We start from the raw sequence: 25,100 nt of genomic DNA on the forward strand, positions 1-25,100 counted from the left end.
GCAGCACTGAAAGGCAGAGCGCGTGCTTTGTGCTGTGAAAAACGAATCGCACAGATTTTTCTCGACTCATTCTGAAAATGGACTTTAATGTGGAGGCAGCTGTAGCGGCTGCCGCGGCTGCGGCTGCGCAACGGGCCGACGGTGCCAGAACGGTGTACGTGGGAGTAGCTGTCCAAAATTCAGGTAAGTCATATTCAATAGCAAATAATAGAAATTCAAATTTGGTGTCTCTTTTTCTTCCTGTTCGTCTCCCAACGGGAGCACCGCTAACTGAAAGTCGCTGACAATTTTTGTGCATCAGACATTTTGATTTACATATACATACACACATGCACACAAACATACACGTCAACGTTTGCAAATTTTTCGCTTTCAACTTTCTGCATACATATATACAGTAGAGTTCGGTTATAACGACTCCGCTTATGGCGTCTGTACGGTTATAGCGACGAAAATTCTGGTCCTCAGACAAAAGTTTATAAGCTAACTTTTACGGTTATAGCGCGTTCCGGGTATAAACGTACGGGTTTAATGAATTTTTCATTTTGCTCAAATGGTTTCTATTGATGTTAATTATTTAATTGCAACCGTTATTGACTTTTGATTATAATTATATATTTATATACCTATTAACTTATAATACATTATTATATATGCATGATATACATATATATATATGATATAGAATATATATATATATATATAGATATATATATATATATATCTATATAATAAATATATATATAGATAGATATATAATATAGATATATATATATATATTAGAGATATTATATATATATTATATATATACACATATATATATAGTATATATATATTAGATATATATATCTATAGATAGATATAATATATATAATATATATATATCTATATCTAGATAATATATATATATTTTTTTTTTTTTTTATTTTTTATCTTCTGTAAATTCGCCAAATAGAATATGTATATCTTATGCTGAAAGTTTCATAAAATTCCGTTAAATCAATCGACGTTAAAAAATACCAAAATGTTTGGCCAATTAGGAAACGCACGTGCAGCAGCTACAACCGTTTTCGTATACGTGTGCACACATACATTCAAAATTGTTCTAGCATATTCTTCGAATCGCATTAGCAGTTAGTTTGGTTTAGATTTGCTAGATGGCGCTTCAGCAGTGAATGTATTTCAGTTTTGCCCTCGCGCTTTTAAGGAGTGCAATGGCGTTGCGATTAGCAGCGCGACGCTCGGTCGAGAGGTCTCGGGTTCGACTCCCAGAGCCGCGCAATTTAGGTTTATTTTTCATTGTTTCAGAGTATTCAATTTTCCCAATAGTAAAAGTGCATGATGTCATTAATTTTTGCAAATACATAAATATAAATCAATTGCACTGTGTAATTAAATGAGTTTTTTTATTTCATTTATATTTTTTAATATATCGAAATAGTAATTTTGAGCCATACTAAATGTACTTTTTTCTTAGTTTAGTTCTGGGTAGTATCTACAGTTTTCTTACTTGTTTCATAATATTAATAAGCTTTACAATTAAATTTTAAATTAAAGTATTCATTAAATATTAATATAAATTGAATTCATGCGGATTTTTCCAGCATATACATACATTTTTTTAGTTTATTTATTTTTTTCTTTTTTGTGGCAACAGTAATTATTCTTAAAAAATTAATAAAATAATAAAATTAAATTAAAAATTAATACAAAAACTATTTTTTTTTTTTTTTAAATAAATAATTTATATTTTCAGCAGTTTTTTTAAATTTTATTTTGTGTAGCTAAAATTTTATAATTTTTTTTTTTTTTTAATTTATATATTTTATATATATAGTGTAATATATGATTGATTTTTTTTTTTCTGTCGAGAACAGGTAGAAAGAAGAAGAATCAGAGCGAAAAACCTCCGTATGTGTTCAACAAGGATCCACGCTATTTGCCAAACTTGACGAAGCTGACCTTTGGCAAGCGCCACATCGAAATGGATGGGATTGTGATGTGCACGCTGTCGCCGCAGGAGCATCGTCACGATGCGGAGGCTGCCAAGAAGTCGGAGGAGCTGTGTTGCCCAGTGTTCGAGATACCGGCCAAATTGTTTCCACGCAACGCTCCTCTCCATAAGATAATGTATCTGCCAGTGGAGTTGCTGCCGAAGGGTTTCGAGGCTGGTGGCATTTTTTCGACCGGCGTGCTGAGCCGCAAGCTCTATCCGAACGGGCTGCTGCCATCGCGCTACAGTGGAATGACACCTCCGCTGTTCGTGGGCTGTCGCCTGCCACCAGGCCAGACTCAGCCAAATGCTTCGACGGCTACAAGCACCACTTTTCTGGACTTGGCGACGCCCGATAATGTCGTCTTGCCCACCAACTACCTGGGCCCGGAGATGTGCCTTGGCTACATCATTTCGCACTCCGATTTGCTGGACGACGTGGATCGCTCTGTTCAGCGTATAAGGTCCGACTATACCATCTATGTGCCCGACCTGAGCATCGTGCCGATGATGGTGTACCATTCGACGCCGCTGTGCGTCACCGTCCTCTCCGAGTTCATCCATCCGCACGTGACGAGTGCGGCCGAAGCTGCGCTGACCGAGCGAACGCCCAAGGTTAATTTACCAGCCAGATATTTCAGCAATGAATCTAGCATGGTCTTGAGTGAACCAGTTCATCTGCCAAGGCGCTACTTGCCGCCCGGCTTTTCTGCCGGCTGTGTGTTTGGGTCCGGCAGCCTGTCGCGACTCCTGTTCATGGAGTTGATCAAAGATGCTCCGCCGCAGTTCATGCGCGACAATCCGGTAATACCGCCGATCTTCATTGGCCAGTGGAAGGGCAAGAAGACGCCGAAGCGGTACTTGTTTCCTAGGGAGGCCTATATGATGAACATAGAGCGTCCGAGGTCAACGCTGGAAGAGGAGGTGGAGGTGATGGGCGACGAGTTACCGGAAGCAAGCAACCGCCAGAACGAGCAGCCAGCAGGTGAGGAGGCAGCATGTGAGGAGGCAGCAGGTGAGGAGGCCGCAGGTGAGGAGGCAGCAGGTGAGGAGGCAGCAGGTGAGGAGCCCGATCTTGAGGGGGCAGTAGGTGGTGAAGAGCCAGCGGGTGAAGAGACAGAATACCTCAAAGAGGAATATCTAGATGGTTCAGAGCTAGAAGACTACGAATACGAATACGAAGTCGAATATGATCCCGAACTCGAAAACTTCGAGTTCGATGAAGAATCGGCATTGTCGCCGTTGGAGGAAGAAACCGATGAAGATAATCGCTCGACGACGCCCTTCGTCAACAGTGATGATAGCCGAGAGACAGCGCCATTCAAAACCCGAAAGTATGAAACGAAAGCGATGCCAATTGGTTCAAAGCCGTATGGCGGCATTTGGTTCTTCAAAGTGAAGAACCAACAAACGGTCATCGATGCTCTGATTAAGGATTTCAAGACCGCCGGTATCAAGCTGGCCTCGGAAACCTTTGATCAGGAGACACTGAAACGTGCCTGTAAACAGTGGATCGACCTGCAGGTTCGCCGCGACGAGATACTCGCCAAGATGGTGGCCGACAAGAACGAGAGAAATAAACGCTTTCGGCCACGCCGCAAACCAAAGCCATCCACGGACGAGTCCACAGCCGCGGACGCTTCCACAATCCCGCCGCCGCCATGTCCCGCGTCCCGGCTGGGCGGCATGTGCTACAAGTGCGGCGCGGTGCGCAAATAGTTCTTCCAGACATCACAACACCACACAAACACTTATTGGTAGCAGCGCGCGCACTGCAATCTATCGATATGCATATCGATATACACGCAATTAACATAATCACACATGCATGCACAACATACACACATACATATAAGGCTTGAAGTGCCTTGCGAAAAGTACAAACATAAACATAGGAATACCTCATATACATATGTACATATGTACATACATGCACATGAACACACATATATCATTTTCATACACATTCAACACGCACACACACATGCATAGCTACATTTCACAAATGAATAGATATGTATAGCTACCTGCAACATACACATACATGCACGCAATAACATCCATGGGCAATCGTATGCCTACATATATATCTACATGCTGATTTATACAAACATACATTTAAATATATATATATATTTATTCACGCATGTGTATGCATATGTAGGCATACATTTACACTTTTACGAACATATTTCTATTTATAAGTATTATATTTATCCAAATTGAATATTTTTTTTAAATTTGCAATTATTCAAACACTCAAAATTGTAAAATTTAAAAAAACTATTTCATGCATGTATGTACATATGTATATACATATTTAAACATTTTTTTTTTATTTGCAATTATTCAAACAATCAATATTTTAAAACTTAAAATCTAAAGAAAAAAAAAATAAAAATAAAAATTTATAAAATACAAAAAAAAAATTTTTAAACAATTGGAAAAAATGTATTCGATAGTTATAATACATTTTTTTACATTGAATTTTTTATATTTGCAATTATTCAAACAATCAATTTTAAATCTACAAACAAATCTACATAGAAACAGACAGAAAAAACTTAAAAAGTAAAAAAAACATATTTATACATAGTTCTAACGTATTTCTACAAATTGAATTATTTTTTATTTGCAATTATTCAAACAATTAAAATTGTAAAATTTAAAATCTAAAAAAATATATATATTTGTTTTTTTTACTTTTCAATTTTTTTTCAGTTTGTTTATATATACACATATATATGTATACATACATATATATATAAGCAAACTGAAAAAAAAATCAAAAGTAAAAAAGCAAATATTAAAAAACAAAATTTGAACAAATGTATTCGCGTATATGTGTGTTGATTTTGATTAATTTTTTTTTATGTTTACAATTATTCAAACAATTAAAATTTTAAAATTTAAACAAAATCAAAAGCAAAAATTAAAAAAAAAAACAATATTGAAAAACAAAAATTAAAAAAAATTTGATAGAATTTATTTGTCCATGTATGCGCTTGCGTGTATGTATACTTCTATATACTTTCACACACATATTTCTACATAGTTACATATAACATATTTCTACACATTCAATTGTAAAATTTCTAAAATGTAAAATTAAAAAAAAAAAAAAAATTAAAAAATAAAAAAAGCTAAAAATTAAAAAAAAAAATAATAATAATGAAAATGAATAAAAAGGAAGAAACAAAAACAACATTTTGAGTTTATTGCTTCACTTGTTTTGTTTAAATAATTTCGAGAACAGCAACTAAAAAATCCGGAACTCACAAATTTAAAAGGAAAAAAAAAAACGATTTTATTTGAATATTTTTCATAATTTATATACTTCTCTCTCATTTCCTTTGTTAAATATAATTAATGTTTTAGTTTGTTTGTGTTCTATTTTATGAATTAATTAATACACTAAATGAATTGACAACTTTGCTTAGCTTAAATCTAGAGATAAAAAAAAAATTAGAATAGGAAATCACGCGCACACAATTAATTGCCAGCAGGCGTTAACTGTCCCAAACTCATTGTATACCCTGGAATTAGAAAATTGCAGTTGTTTTTTGTTTACCGTTTTTTTTTTTTTTTTTTCATTTAGTTTTTTTGTTTATACAGTTGTACATTAAACAATGTTAGCTTGCAATTATTTAAAACTAATAACAAATTCACAAACAGTTTTCACAATTCATTTGATGTTTTATTCTTTTAATATTTAATTTTTATCATGAATATTTTAGTTTAATTTATATATATAATTTTTATATATATAATTTATATGGTGTTAAATTTTTTAAATATTTCTTAAGCGCTCTTCATCATCATTTTCTATGCTCGATTCTCACAATTCGCTTTTCGTTTAACATTTGTTGTGGAATATTTGATAACTGTAAATGTGTTTGCATATATTCTTGTAAATATCTTTCGAGTTGTACATATATATTATATATATGTATGTATTGTAGCTATGTATATGTGAATTCAATTTTCGTTTTCGTTTTTTACATGCACAAACTCATGAGGCCAAAGTTTTTGTTTGTTGTCTGTGTCTGTCTGTTTGTCTGTGAGTGTGAGTGTGTGTGTCAGTGTGTGTAGCTTAAATAAACCTAACCAAATATCGAGACTTATTAAGGTATCATATATATCTATACATATATGTATATATATGATCAGCATCTTGATCTACAGGCTGAGTGCAATAGTAGGATCAGAGCTAAAGACGTTGCATAATTATTTCAACAATATAAGTCGTAGAGTTTAAATATATTTTAGAGTTTTCTGTTCGAGTATATATTTATATACATATATACATATATATGTATATATATATATATAGTATAATATAATAGAGTTTATAGTTAGCTTATTCTTTTGTCTTTTGTTTTTATTCATACATTGATTTATTGTTGTTTTTTGTTATGTTTGTTTTTCATTTATTTTATGTTTGTTAAGTGTATACAACATACACAAATACACATATATATATGATATATATATATACATATATATTTTATATGAATGCGACTTTAATATCTCAGTTTCTCTCTATGTACATATACATATATATTTATTTATATGCATACATATATATACATGTATGTATGCACATACATATATAGCTATATAGTATGTATGTTTATATATATTAAATATGACTCATAGCTAAATCTGTTGCTGCTTCTCATCCGTATATGCATATATATATATACATACATACATATGCATATACATACATATACATATACATAGACACATTTATCATAGGCATCGCCGGCTGTGACGCGCAACTAGAAATTTGTTTGTATGTTTAAAGCGAGACACATCTATTTTTTTTGTTTTTTTTCGTTTTTTAAGACATAGTAGTGTGTGTGTGTGTGTGAGTGTGAGTGAGTGAGTGTGTGTATGGGAAGCTGATGAGAGACCATCGTTTCTTTGGCTAAGAAAGTAGTTGAAGGTTGTGGAGACGAGGACTCGATTCAGGCTTTCGGATTGGCATCATTTCATTCTGTCTTTCTCTCCCTCGCTCGCTCCCTCGCTGTGTGTGTCTCTCTCCTGCTTAGATCTGGCCAACCAGCTCCTGTATGCTGCGCAATAGGTCTTCCATGTTTCACAAGAGATCACGATGGAACACCCACGTATGCTTTGTGTGTGCAAATTTATGTGACAGCCACTGAGATTCCAGCAAATCGAATCGATCTTGACTCAGATACAGCGGCTTGCCGCGTCTGCAACAAAATTGGAACAAGCAAATTACATTCGAAACTCTAGTGGATTAGGCAGGTGGGCACATACTTGAGATCACGATCTTCCTCATCGAAATCATCCAAATAGAGTGAGCCCCAGAGGCAGGCACGTCGTCCCCGGATGACAATTATATACGTCGAGGTGACAACCAGAAAGATGCCAATGCCGCCGCCACAGGATAATGTGTGCTAATTAGTATGAAAGAAGCCAAATGATTTAATCAATATCTATTTGCATAGACCGGATATGGATAGTTATGGATATGGATATATACCCGCACGGCTTCACAGCACTCCTTTTCCGCACAGCAGTTCTGCTTGAGGCAGACAATTGTGCCGCATAGCAAACAAATGGAACTCTCCTTCGGCACCTTGTAGCAGTTGAGGCATGGACGCTCATGATAGTACTGCAAAGACAATGTAAATATGAATTCAAACCGTATTCCAAAGAGATTGTCTATATAATGTCTAACATGAGCCATGTTAACTTTCTGTTAGCTGACATGTTAATTGATTAAGAAATGCAGCTTAACATTTCACTGGTTAACTCTCTCTCCTCACTCTCTCACTCTATCTCTTTCTCTCTGCAGCTACTCACCGTAAAGAGACGCTCGTATTCGCGCGGCAGCTTGAGCAGACGCGGCTGCTGCCACAGCGAGTGTTGATTCATGAGTATCAGCTCGCGCACCGTATCCGAGGGCGGATGGACGTCCATCAGCTGCTTGCACCAGAACTGCGGCAAGGTGTGCTCGGTGCCGGGTATAAAGCACAGGCCCTTCGATGCATTGAAGCAATCCCAGTCCATGGAATCGGTGACCAGTTCCAAATAGTAAACCAAACGCACAAACTCCAGCCCAGGCGCCGATATCTCTGGCATCTCGTTCCTATACAAATGCTGACGCAGCAGCGCGGCAATGCGCAGGAACGGCAAACACAACGACTGCAGCTGCAGCTCCATTGACTTGAGATTGAGCTCAGATGCCGATTGACTACTGTTGCCAGCTGCTCCAGCTGCTGTTGTTGTGCTGCCGCTGCCGCCGCCGCTGCTGCTGCTGCTGCTGCTGCTACTGGTGCTGGGCAGGCTGTCACGTCGCAGATGCGTCAGGCGATTCGTTTGATTCAGCACCAGGGCCATCGCTCTGCCCAGCTCCGCACAGCTCTGGGCGGGGCCAAAGCGTGCGCTGCTGCTGCGACGATTGCTGCTGCTCGCTGCTCCAGCTGCCGTTGCTCCTGTTGCTCCTGCTGCTGCTGCTGCTGCTGTGGTGGGTGAGCCAGCTGGGGCCGTTTCGTCGCCGTAATTGGCCAAAATGTGATCGCACTCGAGCTCGGTGAGCGTAACGCACAATTGCACAACAATCTGATAGTAGAGCAGATTGTACATGACCTTGACCATGCAGGTGAAGTAATCTATCGAGAGAGAGAGAGAGAAGTCTTTTAGTGACCTCAGTGCCGAGCTGGAGATGTCGCCTCAACTTACCCTGATCGAGATGCAGCGGCGCCAGCAATATGAATTTGAGCAACAGCGCTATCGGATCGGCCAGCAGGCTGGGAATCACCTCGCGGCAATGCGTGGGCAATGGCTCGGTGTCGGTCACCGGCATACCGGCCAGCGATGCCCAGCTGCTCCACAGCGGCCACTCGACCAGAACGCGCACATGCACCGACAGCACATGCAACAGTGGCACAATGCAATCCCGCTTCGGCTTGTAGCGCGTCGCATTCGAGGAGCACAGCGATCCGCCGCGCTGTATTATCTCTGCCTCCAGATTGGTGCGCGCTATCGATGTCACAAATATGAACAGCTTCCGGAACGTGATCTTCGTGGATTTGACCTTGCGCTGCGCTATGTTGGTCATCACCTCCATGGCATGTCCCATGGCCTCTGTTAGTTTCGTCGGCTGCTTTAGGGAATGACATTATTAAATGACATTCAAATACTCTCTATATTTACATATACATATATTCCCTCTAGCTCATGATCATAATATTATTTATATATAATATATTTTGCTGAGTTCATTCGTATATTCTGTTAAGCGTATGTTAGAAATGGAATCATTAGATTCTTCAAAAGAACTCTTTTTATCTTGGTTAATTTATCTAAAATAGAACAGAGATAGGCAACCTTATCAATCTACACTCTTTGCTCCTGCTTCTTCTTTATCTGAATATTTATCTATTTGCCTACCACTTGTAAAAGATGATGTTAACAGCGATGTGAAAAACGGTTTCCTTGTTTTCTGTTTCGTTATCTGAAACCGTCTTTCTCTTCAGTTTTTTTTTTTGCTTTCCTGCCTTATAGATGGTGTTAAAAAGATCTGTCTTTCTATTCCACCCTCTATCTCTGTATCTATCTATCTCTCGTACTATCTCTCGTACTATCCCTCTCTCTATCTCTTAATCTCTATCCATCCCAATCTCTCTATTTCTCTCCTCTCAATCTCTCCATCTATCGTATTTTCCTATCTTTCTTTTACTTTACTTTTACTCTCCAGCTCTCTCTCTCACTCTCTCTTACATCAACCATACCCTGTCTGTCTGTTAACAAACCTATCAATGTTAACTACCAAGCTGTTAACTGTGATCTGTTATACATTTACCATCCATATGGGATATAACAACGGCACAAATATATATTTCTGAATGAGGAATGTAGATTTTACTATTTACATTTACCGGTATCGTTTCGTTCTCTTTGATCAGATCCGTGAGATCGGCGACTAGCTGCTCGAACGGCTGATTGCCGGAGCGGACGAGGTGCGTTGGCCTGTCCAGCTGTGGACTGAGTGGAAGCACAGAATTGGATAGCTGTCGACAGACAGGGCAATAGAATTCGCCACGATCCTGCACGGGCTGACGTTGCGTCGTATAGAGCGTCTTCAGATACGCCTCCAGGCAGCTGAGATGCACATGATGGCCACACGACTGCACATGGACGCCATTGTCGTAGGCCATGTTATTCGATAGATACCACGACTCGTCGCCGAATTTGAGGCTAAGCAGCTCGGTGCGCCGGGCGAATTCGGTGGCCAATCGTGTGGTCAGGGCCAAACGCTCCTTGTCCGCATCATTGAGGGGCAGGGGCAGACGTTCGGCGATGCGACGTCGATGGCCAACGATGCCGCTGGACTCGATCAGGACGACGAGGCCAATGGGATTCGTTTCAGTGCTGGGCGTGGTGCAATTGCAAATGATGCAGTCGTATTCCTTCTCCCTCGGCTGCTCCTCATACATGGCCTCATCATCCTCATCCTCCGCCCCAAAGTCCATATTGTTGGCCGCCGCTGCGGCCGATTGCATAAACTGTTTCTGCTTGTTGGCAAAGTCCTGCATCATCTTCTGTTGGCGCTCGCGTGCCTTCTTGCGGCGCTCCTCCTTCTCCTTGGTCTCGCGTGCCCGTGCCTCCGCCTGCTTCTCGCGCTGATTGGGCCACAAGCGGGCCCGTATATCATCGATGCTCTGCGCACACAGCTCATCCCTTGTCGCGATCTTGCGCAGCAGATTCCCAATGAAGAAGGGTCCGTCGCCGATGCGCGAATTGGACACTTGAATGTTCTTATAGTTACTGCTAAAACTATGCCCGCGCTCGGCCAGCGCAGTGCTCGTCGAGGTGCTCGCCTCATTGCAGTCCACATCCATGGGCAAGGATGAAGCAGCAGAGCTACTGCTGCTGCCGCTGCTGTTGTTGTTGTTGCTGCCACCGCCATCGCTGAGCGAGAAGCTGTCCAAATTTCCGCTCAGCTGCGAGTGCAGCTTGAGCAGCAGCGACAATATGCTCTCGTCTATATGCAGCTCATCCTTGTTGGCGGGGCCACCGATGGCAATGTCGACGGTGCGCTTGCGTCCGCCACTTGGATCGTAGGTCATGCGACCCCCGGCACCGACAACAGCGCCGCTGCTCAACGCATTCGATGGCACCACATCCATGTTGCTGCTGGGCACAGCCACTGGCAGACGCACCCGCTGGAAGGGCAACAGCATGCCGCCCGTCGGCGTTGTGGGTGAGAACATTTCATTGGTTGTGTTTGTGGAGCCAGTGTGGCGCGGATCGCGCTCCCTGTCCCTGTCCCTGTCTCTGTCTCTGTCCCTGTCCCTATCCCGTTCACGCTCCCGCTCCCTATCTCTATCCCTATCACGAACGTCGTTCGTTGCTGCCGCTGACGTCGTCGTCTCGGCAAGCAGGAGATCACGTCTTATGGCCACTTCCATGCCGCTCTCGGGCAGCGTTATCTGTTGCAATGGGAAATGTGGGTACTCAGCCCCTGCCGGACTCATATCCATGGCCGCATCATGGCCATCGCTATCAGAACCATCCGGCTGGAGCAATACGACGCCCGTCTCGGCGACCACCGACAGATCGGGCACCAGTGCCACCTCCATGCGCATGCGTGTGAGTGCATTATTGGCGCGCTGCTGTTGCGTGCGTGCCACGCTCATTGCGCCCGATGTCTCGTCGAGATCGTCCAGGCCGTAGCTGTCGCCAATCATACGCATACCGCCCGTATCGACATCAAAGTCCAGATCTGAGAAGAACGGATTCGAGCGATAGCTAGACGTGGTCACTTGTGGATCGCGCGACTTGAGCGAAACCTTTGTCACCACATGGCGCAGATTGCAGCTGAGATTGTCCGTGGGATAGCAATGGAAGAGCTTGGGCGGCTCACGTCGGCTGCCGCCGTAGTAGTAGCCAGATTTATGCTGCGGCTCACACTCGACCATGGCAACGGGTGAGGCGACCGGCCCGCCAAATGAGTTCGACGAGCCACCTGCTCCTCCTGCATTTATATCGCTGCTCGTCTCCACGGCGATCTCGAGCAGAAAGACAGCCAAGGCGAGCAGATGCTCGGACACATCTCGCGTATGCACGGCCCGGAAGAAGATCGACAGTATGGTCGAATGGAAGAGGCGAGAGTTGAGAATTCTGCAGGGATCGGTGAATGCGCTGCCCACCGGCAATGGCAAACGAAATGGTGGCCACAGATTTCCACTGGCTGGCATCTTATCCTTTGACTTCACATAGTTGGTGAAACGATCCAGCGACGATTGAAAGTCACGCCGATGGACAGCGCGCAGCAGCACATGCAATGGATCATAATACTCCTCCCACACCTCATCGATGGGCGTGAAGAGACCCTGTTCCAGATTCTCCGACCCGCTCGATGGTGCTTTGTACACGGATAGCTTCTTGAGGAACGTCTCAAAGTTCTTTGTGTGCACATTGCCCGAACGCTCGGGCATCAGTTCAAGCAACTGTGAATGCGTCTTGTTTTCAGTTGCCAACAGGGCGCTAATCTCAATGATGCATTGGGTCGCCTCATCGTTGCCCAAATTGGTGCGACTCGTTACCAGGGTAGCCAGGAATGTGAGAAAACCCTCGAGCATCGATGATTGTTCCGGCTTTTGTGGTTGCTTCAGCGGCGCCGTTTCCAGCCATTGACCCACATCGAACAATTCAATCGTATTCTGCAGAAAGAAGTATTGCGACAGATTTGTAGCGCAAATTTGCAGAAAGAATAGATCCATGTCGGCCATGGAATTGCAAAAGTTCGCTTGTATGTAGGTCATTGCTTGGCCTTTGATTTGTAGCCCGTTGCGCACCCATTTCCCGGCAAGAATTTCGTAGAAAAAGCTCTAAAAGAGAAGAAAATAAACAAGAATGGAATAAGACATTTTATTTATAATTAAAATTATTATGTGGCTACAAGTTTTCATCAAATATTTCAATTTTCCATATAGTGCCCTCTTAAATGTGCAGAATAAACAGGAGTCCCCCTTTCACATATCAATAAGCGCGCGATAAGCAAGCAAAACGAAATCAGTGTTGTAAGTCGCGACGTTCATCGAAATCATAACGACTCAAGTCGATAACATAACAGGTGAAATGTTTCGAATTTAAATAACATAACGATATTTTGTAACTTGTTATCGATACGCTACAGTGAGCGCATTTGAACGAATCATTCAAAATAACATGTATTGAAACAGTGTGGCAGCGCTGCAACGGCCGATACGCATGTTTGTTGTTGTTTGTACGTTATTGTTTGCTCACTCGCACTTATGTGTTGACCTATGCTGCTCCGCATGCAACTGTAAAAATTCAACAAAGAGAAAATGTCTTCAACGCAAAAGAAGTCAAGCAATACAAACTAAGCTAACGGCGAGAGCAGCCATCACACAGACAGCCACAGATAGAAGCGACGGCCTTTGCCGCCATTCGCGTTTTGCCTTTCAACTGACGCAGTTGCGTGAGCCGTAGTCGTTAGACTGTGATTGTTGCTATTGCTCTCGCTGTCGCTGTCGCTGCTGTTGTTGTTTTGTTCGTGTTTATTTGTTCGTTCTTGTGTCAGTTTTCTGCTTTGGTCGCAAAAATAAAATAGTAATCTAAACTTGAACGAGTCAACAAATAAACCCAAACATGCAGCTGCTGCAGTTTCAAGCGAAATGGGCAACATTGTCGTTGTGGTTGAGCTTGCTTTTGCTGCTGGGTGGCCAGCCGACACCAACAGAGGCGGTCATTGAGGATGTATTGGATATTATACACATTGTTAAGGAGGTGACCACCGGCGTGCTGAAGGCGTGGGATATTGTACAATCGTCGCCATTGGCGGCCAATATTGAATTTCCGCTGATGCGCGAAAAACAGCGGAAAGTGCTGCAGCGTCTGAAGGAGGTCAGCAGACAGATTGACGAGACGGAGGCACAGGTGAGTTAAGGCCGAACTAAACTCTCAACTTTTAATGCACACTAATTTGGAAATAATTAATACAACAAAATTATTGCATTGCAGCACTCGCAGTATGTGGCGCTGGCCATTGAGTCCGTTAACAACTTCATTAGTCGGAATGTACCGTTAATGGCAAAAATGAATGAAATATCGGATACGATGAATCGCATCTCGTCGCGCTATCAGCAAATGCAAAACTACGAGACCCACAAGGATAAGCTAGAGATGAGCACACTGATCACATTCGCTGAATGGACCGTTTCGCCCAATGCCTATTCGGTGCATCATCTGATGGAGCGATTGCACTTGACGCTGCTGGGCAATGGCAACGATGAGAAGATAAATTCATCATCGAGCAATTTGCTATCCCAACTGGCGGCCAGCTATGAGGTAACCTAAACGATGCAAATTCCAATTCAAAAATATCACTTGTGCATGTGAATTTGACTTCCTACATGAGATGAATGGATGAATGAATGATTCATCGCATTGAGCTGGGTTAGTTTAGTTAGTTAGCTGCTGTTGTTGACGTTAAAACGTTCCCAGAAATGGATCCAATTGAACTCGACTTTCCGGTCCAGCTTGCTAAACGTTTCTCGCCTTTTGCCTTTGTGTTTATTTATTCTTCTTTATTCTGCCAATTGGGCAACCCCAAAAGAAAGTCCATAACTTGAACCGCGTCGGCCGCGACTCAATATTCATATGTATTACTCATCCACAAGCAGAAACAACGGAATTTAATGGGAGGACGGACAGACACACAAAGCGAAGCCAAAACATGAGCCACACTTCACTCACACACACTCACGCACACACACTCACGCACACACACACACACACACACAGTGCGACATACTCAACTACAAACGCACGCATACGAATTAGCAGCAAATTTCATTTATTTAATCAGTGCTGAAGCTGCTGCAAAAAAAAAAACATGTTAAATTTGCAAAAGCTGACATTTATACGGAGACATACACCCACCAAAAACACACATATACATACATACGTATGGATGTAAACCTCTATTTAGCTACACATACTGAGGTCAAAGGTCTCGTCTAATGTAAACAATGCGTACAAGCAAACAAACAAACATTAAGAAAACGCAAACGCGACTTGTTTGAGAATAGGGCAATGCAGCTGCGCTGCCCCCAACAGCGTTTCAGCATGTCTTTGTTGTTTCTGAATGCATGTCATGGTGGTGGCTCAGAAGAGAGCGAGAGAGATACAAAGAGAGAACGCGCGCGTACGCGAGAGAGCAGTGCAGGGAAGCCGAAGAAAGAGTGAAAAATGAGTAAATTGTCGTCTATACAGCTGATAGTGGTACTAAAGTATATAAATGTGACGTCACGACTATCGATATTAATTTAAGATTGAACAGGTGCGAACAGCTGATCGTGCATTGTTGCCCGACTCCGCCCCTTTGGTGTCGTAAATACTGTAAGAATTAGCAGAACGTCCAATAGAGTGCGCTCGCGCTCTCGCACTCACTCAAACCAGCATGCGAAAATTGCACTTGTGTGTGTGTGTGTAATGCTTAAAGCGCTCCATGTCTGGCCGCCAACACAATGAAAAACGCAAAGCTCTCAGACTTTTGTTTCATTTTTTTAACGAACGCTCAGCGTCGTCGATGCCGACTAGCGCTAGATGTATAGTAAAACGGCAAGAACCATACAATACGAAAACTAAAAAAAAAAAAATTATACAAAAAAGTACTCGAAAGCGGCTCAAGGGAGCGACGAGCGCACACAGTGAGCGGGAGTAAATTCTGATTCTGAATGTGCCGAGCGATACACACTCATACGTGCACACACACACACACATGTACATATATTTATACACATATACAGCACGCGTTTCACAAAAGTCAGCAGAGCGGCTGAAAGCAGCAAACAGTAGCTAAACAACCAGCAACAGCAGCGACACAAAGCTTAAAAGTGTTCAGCAAAAAATAAAATAAATCGCAAAATCAAATCAAATGTAAACTAAACTGAATTGAAATTAAGCATTTAACAAATTACACTACACAGCATATGTGTAATGTGTGAGAATTACTTCTGGCTGCAGGGCGACTATAACGGACAACATTTATGCATGCACATGCATGCATACATACATATGCACATTGAAAACTAAGTCGGTGCCTTTGTTCGAAAAGACTGGCAACGCCGATTTACAGCTTGCTGGTAATATAAGTAATAAAACCAATAAGATAAAAAAGAAGAAAGAAGTCGATTCAGAAAAGTGGCTAAAGATATTCTATCGATTCTTGGAAGTCCGTCAATCACATCAATTATTGTGCTGCGTAAAAGAGCAGACATGGAGAAGAGAAATAACCCAATGTCAACGATAATGTTGTTGCTGCTGCTGTTAATGCTGATGCTGATTTCTGTTGGCGCTGGCGCTGCTGCGCAGTCGGCGTATATGCATCGGATTCCAATGACTGAGGTGGATGCCCTGCGCATCGAATATCTCAGTTTGGAGCGTGCGCTCTGGATTTATTTGAACAAAACGGCAAATAGCCAAAACAACAAGGAGACACAATTGCGCAAGGTTTACGACTCGCATCGCAACTTTATTAATAAGCGTCAAATGGGCCGTGAATTTGCGAGTGATAAATATAAAATTATGCATCATTTCGAATGGAATCAACTGGAGATGAAATTGGCTGAACTGAATCGTATCTTTGACTTTTATAAGGTACCACAATGAAATACCAATGAATCGCCAATTTCACTAAAAACACACATATCTATATAATCTTAAAACGAATCTTAATTCTTATCAGAACACCCTAATGAAACCCGTCTCAAGCGATGGACTCGAGGAGCGCGCCGTATTGGATTTAACCGAGGCGGTGTTGCGTAACGATAAGCATTATTCGATGTCGCAAATATTTCAAACAATCGAGGAATATATGGTCAAACAAGCCCTTTACTACAGGGCCATGGTGGTTAGTTAGTTTGTAAATGCATTTGCCAGAATGGAACCAACACACACACACACTCTACCACATGCACACAGATCAAATCACACGCCAAATTATTTAATATCTCCGTCTCTCTCACATTCACAAGTGTTTTTATACGCTTATCAGTCGGGCAGCCCCACTGCCTAGGTTTGTTTGCACCCTGCAGCACGCAATAGCAGCAGCAGAGCCACAGCAGCGGAAATGGAATGATGGCACTGTTTTTTTGTTTTGTTTTTGTTTTTCATAGAATGTAAATAAAACAAAATGCGAACGTACGAGCGAGGGAGTGAGACGAAGACTGGGAGAGAGTAAAGCTTTTGCAGCTTTTTAATTGGAACGTATGGCAGGTCATAACTGTAATTGAGATGTGCTATCGATAACGTAAACACGACTTTAAAGCGAAAATGAGCGAGATAGCGAGAGAAGAGAGCGAATGTTTTTTTTTTTTTTTTTTTTTTTTTTTTTTTTTTTTTTTTTTGTGTTCTCCTAAATAATTGGAATTTATAACAATTCAGCTGTGCTATTGATATTGCAACAATTATTGAGTGCACGTAACAGAATACCGCAAATATTTCTATATAGATGCATATTTATTTTGATTACATTTGCAATTTTCAGGTGTCCGCCGATGAAATGTGCCACACCAAGCAATCGGCCCAACAATTTGTGTATTCACTGTACACAGACATCGCACTGACCGAACTGAAGGGCTACACCATGATGGAATTCTCATGGATGATGCTGCGCGTCTATGGGCGTGGCAATTTCTCACAGGAGGCGGAACTAATGCGTCGCGACTATGAGAAGCGCACAGAGCGAACACTAAAGCTACTTAAAGAGGTGATGCGCCGTTCCGATCGTATTGTCTGGCGCTGTGATCCCGACCGTTTTGTACTAAACAAAACATACGATGAGGTGACACGCCTGCTGCAGGGATACATTGAGAACGAGGTGGATCTGAATGCGGATGAGACATGCCGCGAGACATGCTCCTTCTATCAGTCGACGCGTAGCGAGGGCTGCTTCAAGGAATACTTTTGCTCGCGACAGCCCAAGTGCACGGGTCGCCTCTACAACTGCCAGTTCGTTGACTCTGATATGTGGGTGTGCCCGGCGGCAGGGAATAGCACACGTCGCTACGAGTATGTCGAGTACGAGAATGGACGTGTGCTCGGAAGGCGTCAGAGGTGTGTGCGAGGCACCACCAAGGTGGACAGCTGGTGGCGTTATCTCTTCTGGCATTGCAGCTACTGTTTCTGTCTGTGCGACGAGCAGGGCTTGAAGTCTGATCGTTTCTTTAATCTGCGCGAATCCGTGGCGGATATCAAGAAGAACAAGTGAGTGAAGTAATTCATATATAAATCTTTGATATATATATTTAACAAATTCATTTGTTGGCTGCCCACAGCGTTGTTACCGGCCTGCGTTTTGTGAAACGGAATCGTGTGTTCCATCTGCAGATCCAGGAGGGTCAACTGCTGCCACGTGGCGCCATCAATGAGTCAACCTTGTCTTGGAAGCCCGTCGATGAATACAAAATCTATGATCGAAATGTTGCCAAGGGCATTGACTACCACACGCTGAGCTATGAGAGTCGTTCCATTGATCTGGATGACATCATGAAAACAGATGACTATAGTTTTGTGGTCACCGGACTGCGTTTCCGTGTCCTTGGCGCCCATTTGAATCTGGAGGCGCGGCTCACTGAATTCGATTTCACGAAGGGTGAACTCATACAGCCGGAAGTGAATAGCGTTTGGCAATCGAATGACAATACCGATGTTAGCGGTGAACGCAGGTGAGTCAGGCATTGCACAAATATCCAAATCATTTGTCAATTAACACAACTTTCTCTCTCCATGACAGACAAAAGATAAACATCTACAATGCTGACGTGCCCACGAGATCGGTGGTCACCTCGATACCAATATCCAAGCACAATCAATACATCGAATTTGTCAATTCGGGCATGGACAAGGATGCGGCGCAGAGCACTGTCCCATTTTTGGATATACAGGATGTTGTGTCACAGCCGCCGGTGCCATTAGCCGGCATCGGCCTCTACTATAAGGGACGTCCCGGCTATGGTGGCTTTCTGGCACCCAAAATTATCACCTACGACTTTACGCCGCATGTGCAGGTGCCAAAAACCATTAACTAGATACTGATTGTTCGATGATATTGTAGAACAACAACACGTCTCTCATATAATATAATTATAGTTTTCTATGCATACGTATATATATATATATATATATATATATATATATATATATATATATATATATATATATATATATATATATATATATATATATATATAAACATACAGATATATATGTAGCTGTACATCTAATTGCTGCTTATCGATACAAAAAAATCTACTGACAGGTATGAAACACAAAAAGAAACAAACTTGAAATTGAAATTTTTAGTTATAAACAAAATACACGTTACCTATTGGCATACAAAATATAGGCGTATGTAACTAATAATAATAAAAAAAAAAAAAAAACAAAAACAAAATAGAAAAACAAACAATTCAACCGTTTTTGCATTTATATAATAGAAATCGTTAGTTTCCGATAGCTATGAAAATAATTGTCGGTTACTCAAAGACATTTTGGTCTAACTAGAAATATAGAAAAGCTCAAAATGTATATAGAAGCTATCGGATTTGATAGATAACGATGATATAAAGTTGTTGCATATTGGACAAACATAGAAATAGAAAAGTTAAAAGTGGATACAGAAGCTATCCGCTATCCGCTATCCGGGCTAACGAGAACAAATCTTTATAAATTATAAATATAAAATCATCAGCCACTCAAAGACGTAATGGAGTAGTGATAGTCTCTTTCTAAAATATAGAAAAGTTTAAAAATGATTGAGACAAAATGTATCTTTAAACATCGAGTTAACAATATAACAACAAACATTGAAATTGAAAAAAGACAGACATAGATATGTATATGTGATGTGGCATATCTCATTTTGATTTGTATTTGAGAAATATTTGAGGATTGAAGCCAGCAGTGAAACAGTTCAAAACAGTTGATACAATGCTGCTTACAGGCTAAATAGACATATAGATATATATTGGAATAGTATAACTCACCTGCACACGCAATGGATGTATCATTAGCAAGGGCAAAATGTCGGGACGTGAGGGCAGCACATCGCTGAGGCTGATGCCCATTTTGGTGACGGCTTGACAGACAAAGGCGGCTAGATATCGATGCAGCGGAAAATGAAACGAGGCCTGCATCATTTCCTCCTACAAATATAACAGAATTATAGGCATATAGGCAATACAGTTAAATAATTGTAATGGGATTGTACCAGCGACAATTTGGGCTCCCTGAAGTAGATCGAGTCTAGCCATTCGTGCAGCGTTGTCACACAGTAGTTGATGATCTTTTTGGCGAGGTGGGCATGTGTGCCATCCTGCAGATGAGATATGATGGACCACATGGGATAGGCACTGGCCTCCAGTTCACACGAGAATGCCGCATAATAGCTATTCGGCTCGAACTCCACATGCGATGCCGTTTCTCTGACATTCACATTCATGCCCTGCAACATTTGCAGGAACTGAAACCACATATCAATGAGATTATCGTCGCGCAGAAAGACCAATGCGACTGATTCGTGCGAGAGGACATTGTTAAAGTCCGATACGAGTGGCCAATAGCAATGATCCTTCATCACCTGACGCGTACAATCGATCACAAAGTGAAAATTCTTTGCGGGATCTGTAAAAAACAAATACAGAATGAGTAATTTGATTGATTGTGATTGATTCATTGATTGCATTACCGTGCAGCGTATTTTGTATGAGTATCTTGGACATCATCAGTTTTAAACTGATTATCATCACATGTAACAGCGACAGCTCGTTGACCATTTTAAGGGCCAGGCTCTCGTTGGAGAATAGCTGCACGCTCATATGGACAACCCGGTTGCTAAGCGTATCCGGATCCCTGGACATTTCAAGCACCGATGGAATGCGACTGTAGTGCATCACAAATGTACGCGTCAGATGTTCCTAAAATTATACAAATTATTATATGAAAATTGCAAACTGCACGCAGGGATCTATGTGTTCACCTTGTAATCCTGATCGGGCAACATGTTGAGCAGAAAGCAGACCAACGTTTGCGGGAATTCAAACTTGAATGTCCAAAATATGAATTCCTCGAGTAGTGTTGTATGCACCAGCTTCTTGCCCAAAGCTGGCAAATCGCGATACTCATCGGGTGGCTCGGGATTGGGGAACCGATTGACTGCATCTTCATATTTCTCACGGTTGGCCTTCAGAAAGCGTCCGTTGCGCGTATCCTGACAAGGTGTTTCCATAAAATATGAATAGACATCGGGATTGATTAGCGTGCGGGTCATCACTTTGCGCATAATTTCGCCCATGTTGTTCAAGTCGATTAGCATATTGGCGAAGGCCTCGCACGAATACGAGGTGATGGAGTGCGCCTGCAGTGAGGCATCGCTGTGCTCCCGAAAATGCTGCAGCAGCCGGAACAGCAGCTTTGGCATAATCGCCTCCGCCACGGCCAATAGATTATTGGGGACTGGTTCCCGGTTGACACGATTATTGATGCCATGATCACTGCAGAATCCCTCAGCCTTCATCACCGATGTATCGCCGCAATCGCAGGCGCCGCCTGCCTGCGACAAGAACATGTTGAAGTCATGGTTGTTATGATTGCCCTTCTTGAAGCAATCCCGACATATGGACATGCAGGGCGAGATGCCGCAGGTGCGACAGCGATATGCCACCACATGGGGCACCCAGACCAGGCCGCATTTGGCATGATTATCATAGCTGCGAACTGGAGAGGACATCTTTAATTAGTTAATGCAAGTAATGAATATTGAATTCGAATAAAGTACTTATTTATTTTTTTTTTTTTTTAGAAGTGACCGATGCTAGCAATGTGAGCGATGTTGCTCGCTTGAAATATTACACTTCGACACTGACAACTGTCCTAATTGAAATGACAAAGTCGACTTAGTTACTTCAATACAGCGATATTTGTGCATTTGAATTATAACGCTTCAAAAGCGGTTATTATTATCGATTTGCAATAGTACGATATTCCATGCGATAGTCTACGCGAAAGCTTTTTTGTTTGCATATGAAATTTCATTGAATTCTTTATCAGAATTTTCAAATAGAAATGCGGCTTTCATATGCGTTATCGATGTTTGCATAGTTTGTTTTGGTACCTATCGTAAGCTGAAGTACGTGTTGTCAAAATAATCTGTTCAAACGATTTAGCTTTTTTTCATTCAACTAAAAGCAATATACTGTTTTTTTTTTCACTTAATTGTGGCTTTCATTATTTTTTATTATTCAGTATTCAAGTTATAATAAAACTAAAATTTATTTGATATACACAATTATGCATATAGTCCTCTGAAACTAGCCTGTTTTTAGCCAACAACTGCCAGCACTGGTCACGATAGCATATTTTGCATAGCTTGATCACGCCCAGAGACGTAAAACCGCCTGTTGTTGATGTTGTTGCCGCTGTTGATACGCTCTTTTTATTGATTTAATTAAATTCCAAAAATAAATATGATGCACTCATTGCTGTTTGGCATATATAATGTGTTGCGTGACTTGTCTTCGGCTGGGCCTAGGCAAAAAAAAGGTTAAACGTAAATCGGAAGGCAAACAATCGAAAAAGGGCAATGCAACAATAACAACACAAACAACGGCAGCAAAGCTGTAAAATTGATTGACAATTTTGTAAAATAGTCTGGCAATGGCGATCGACAAGTCGCTGTGCAACTCTGCGTATGCCCCACCCCATTCCCACTTGATGCCATGTCTTTTCTCTTTTTTTTTTTTTTTTGTTGACAAAGTTCGATTAAATAGCCATTTGATGATTTTAGTATTTCTTTCAGCAAATTGAATGAGCAAATGCAATTTATACTGCACACATACACATGCTTATATATGTATGTATGTTAGCATGTGGCAACAACAATAACGGTCGGTCAACAAGCAATTGCAAGGCCCAAAAGAGAGTAGTATAATGAAAAAGTAGAACAAGAGCGAGTGCGCGAGCGAACAAGAAATGTATGCAGATTGCACTGTGGTTCGAAAGCCGGCATTTGCAATGTGAAATTGTGTGTGTAATATTTATGAGCATACATAGCTTTCGCTCAGTATCTCATGTACTGCCTGCACTGTGCATGAAACATGGCGTGTCAACACAATTGTCAAATCAACAACAATGACGGTCAATAAACTTTTCCCAGTGTACCACCTTTCATATGTGTGTGTGCGTGTAGAGATATTACCGAGTGTATGTCTGTTTCCATGGCACTAGCACGTAGCGTTTTCATTTGCAATTTTGCAATTGTTTGAAATGATTTTCTTATTTGCACATACACTCACACACATACATATAATCAAGCGTCTTGCTAAATTAAAGCGCAAAAAAAAAAAAAAAACAAAAAAAAAAAAACATTTGAAAAAGAGAGCAAAACAACCGCTCTCTTCAACAAGGGTGACCACTCAATCGCATTTTTCGCACACACGCAGATGCGTTTATTTGGATGGCTGCTGCGGAAGCATTACGCAAGGCAAGCCGAACAACAGCTGACAGGCACAAGGTGCAACAGCTAGCCATGTGCGTGTGTGTGCGTGTGACAAGTGGGACAGCGACGGCCATCTGGGGGTTGCCAATGTTCGCGACGCACTCTGCCTGGCACAATGTAAATAGATAATGCTGCCAGATTAAATGTGTGCTAAATAGGCTCAAGTTAACGAATGTAAATGCCTCTTACTGTGATTGTATATATATATATATATATATGTGTTTCTGTTTGATTAGGCTCTATGTTCATATATATGTAATATATAATTTGATTGTGTTGTTTTTTGTTACCATGGCGTTGCACTGTCACGCTGCTTGCACCTTGCTTTTACTTGCGTGCCATATACCATGCCCTACACACACACACATACGCGAGCGCACACTAACAGCAAGCACTAACACGGAGCCAATTTCAGGGGCAATGACTTGGCCGATCAGCTGGCTTAGCCCTGGTGTTAACGATACAAACATCGCTAGCGAGATTTATCGATAAATTGAACTAACAATTTTGACAACTTTGTTATGACGCGCGCACTCTTTCGTTTCCTCTCTTTCTCTTTGGCTCATTGTGTACTTACCAATTTTGACAAATTCCTTGGGCGTTCGACCGCCAGCGATCAGCCAGCGTATCCACTCAATATTATCGGGATTGTCGATGGGCGTGCCAGGATTAAATAATGTATCCATAATGGAATCCAAGTCGGGCGTCGGGCTGCCACGGCAACATTCTGTATTGATTAGGGCGGCTACCTCCTTGCGGCTACGCAATATGAACGATGATGTGCTAAAGAAGAAGCTCGGCTTGGCACCCGCATTCCCGGCACCGCCTTCGTTCATTTCATCCGTACTCGCTGTTAGCCCGCTGCCGGCATTGCTATTACTGCTGCGTGCGTTGCTCTGCTGTGTATCCCAATCGTGGAACGGTGAATTGCCGGTTGCACCAGAGTCGGTGGCCCCAGTGCGCGCCGCTCCGCCGCTGTCGGCGCTTGTGGTGCTGCTGCTTGTGCTGCTGCTGCTGCTGGCCACATTAGCCAGCTGAAATTGCTGCGGATACGCCTCAAGCTCGTCAGTGTCGATGCGATCCTCATTGCCTGCTCTTCGTCTGTTGTTATCCTGCTGTGGAGGGGGATGTTGTTCTTGTTGCTGTGGATGCTGATGAGACTGTTGTTCCGGCTCATCGTCGTCTTCCTCATCGATACTTATATCAGCATTGGATATGTTGTCATCTTCGTCCATGCTGCTATATTGTTTTTTATGTTATCGCCTATCGCTAATCGCCAATCGCGTTTGATACTTTTTTTTTTTCGCTTTGGCTGAAAAAGCAGACGACTGCAAATGCCGCTGCTGCCGTTGCCGCTGCTGTTGTTGCTTCTGTTTCTGCTTTGCTTGGCACGTCTCAGGCACAGAGTTTAAATTGCCTTTTAGCGTCTTGTTCGTCGTCGTTGTCTCTCGTCTTGGCGTTTGCTTGTTTCAAACAAGTTTTCTTTTTTGGTTCTTCTTCTTATGCTGTTGCTGTTGCCTCGTTTTACACTGCGGGATTTTT

The 25,100-nt window shown here is 41.9% G+C and overlaps 3 protein-coding genes across 7 annotated transcripts; 2 read left to right on the forward strand and 1 right to left on the reverse strand.

Moving 5' to 3' along the window:
• The first annotated feature begins 50 nt into the window (after positions 1-50).
• Positions 51-4,578, forward strand: LOC108618525 (uncharacterized). Its single transcript, XM_018014578.2, has 2 exons — positions 51-183; positions 1,878-4,578. Exons 1-2 carry the CDS (start codon positions 78-80, stop codon positions 3,710-3,712), a joined length of 1,941 nt encoding a protein of 646 aa, XP_017870067.1. The 5' UTR covers positions 51-77; the 3' UTR covers positions 3,713-4,578.
• A 971-nt stretch (positions 4,579-5,549) lies between these two features.
• On the reverse strand, positions 5,550-25,057 carry Ubr3 (Ubr3 ubiquitin ligase). Of its 4 annotated transcripts, none has more exons than XM_018014547.2 (11): positions 24,136-25,057; positions 21,042-21,778; positions 20,751-20,979; positions 20,274-20,686; positions 20,050-20,208; positions 9,910-12,864; positions 8,711-9,131; positions 7,832-8,640; positions 7,509-7,640; positions 7,283-7,422; positions 5,550-7,215 (listed from the first exon to the last, which is right to left on the reverse strand). In XM_018014547.2, exons 1-11 carry the CDS (start codon positions 24,791-24,793, stop codon positions 7,098-7,100), a joined length of 6,771 nt encoding a protein of 2,256 aa, XP_017870036.2. In that variant the 5' UTR covers positions 24,794-25,057; the 3' UTR covers positions 5,550-7,097. The 4 variants fall into 4 exon arrangements, with proteins under 4 accessions (XP_017870036.2, XP_017870035.2, XP_089330646.1 ...); XM_018014546.2 differs by having other exon boundaries at positions 8,711-9,134; XM_089474520.1 differs by having other exon boundaries at positions 9,904-12,864.
• On the forward strand, positions 13,374-19,472 carry orion (chemokine-like protein orion). 2 transcript variants are annotated; one of them, XM_018014575.2, is made up of 5 exons: positions 13,374-13,936; positions 14,021-14,347; positions 17,550-18,268; positions 18,340-18,729; positions 18,798-19,472. In XM_018014575.2, exons 1-5 carry the CDS (start codon positions 13,649-13,651, stop codon positions 19,090-19,092), a joined length of 2,019 nt encoding a protein of 672 aa, XP_017870064.1. In that variant the 5' UTR covers positions 13,374-13,648; the 3' UTR covers positions 19,093-19,472. The 2 variants fall into 2 exon arrangements, with proteins under 2 accessions (XP_017870064.1, XP_017870065.1); XM_018014576.2 differs by lacking the exons at positions 13,374-13,936; positions 14,021-14,347 and adding exons at positions 14,532-16,660; positions 16,749-16,913.
• Positions 25,058-25,100: the final 43 nt, after the last annotated feature.

This window comes from Drosophila arizonae, chromosome X, assembly GCF_054131065.1.
Source record: "Drosophila arizonae isolate 15081-1271.41 chromosome X, UAZ_ARI_1.0, whole genome shotgun sequence".
Classification (NCBI taxonomy): Eukaryota; Metazoa; Arthropoda; class Insecta; order Diptera; family Drosophilidae; genus Drosophila; species Drosophila arizonae.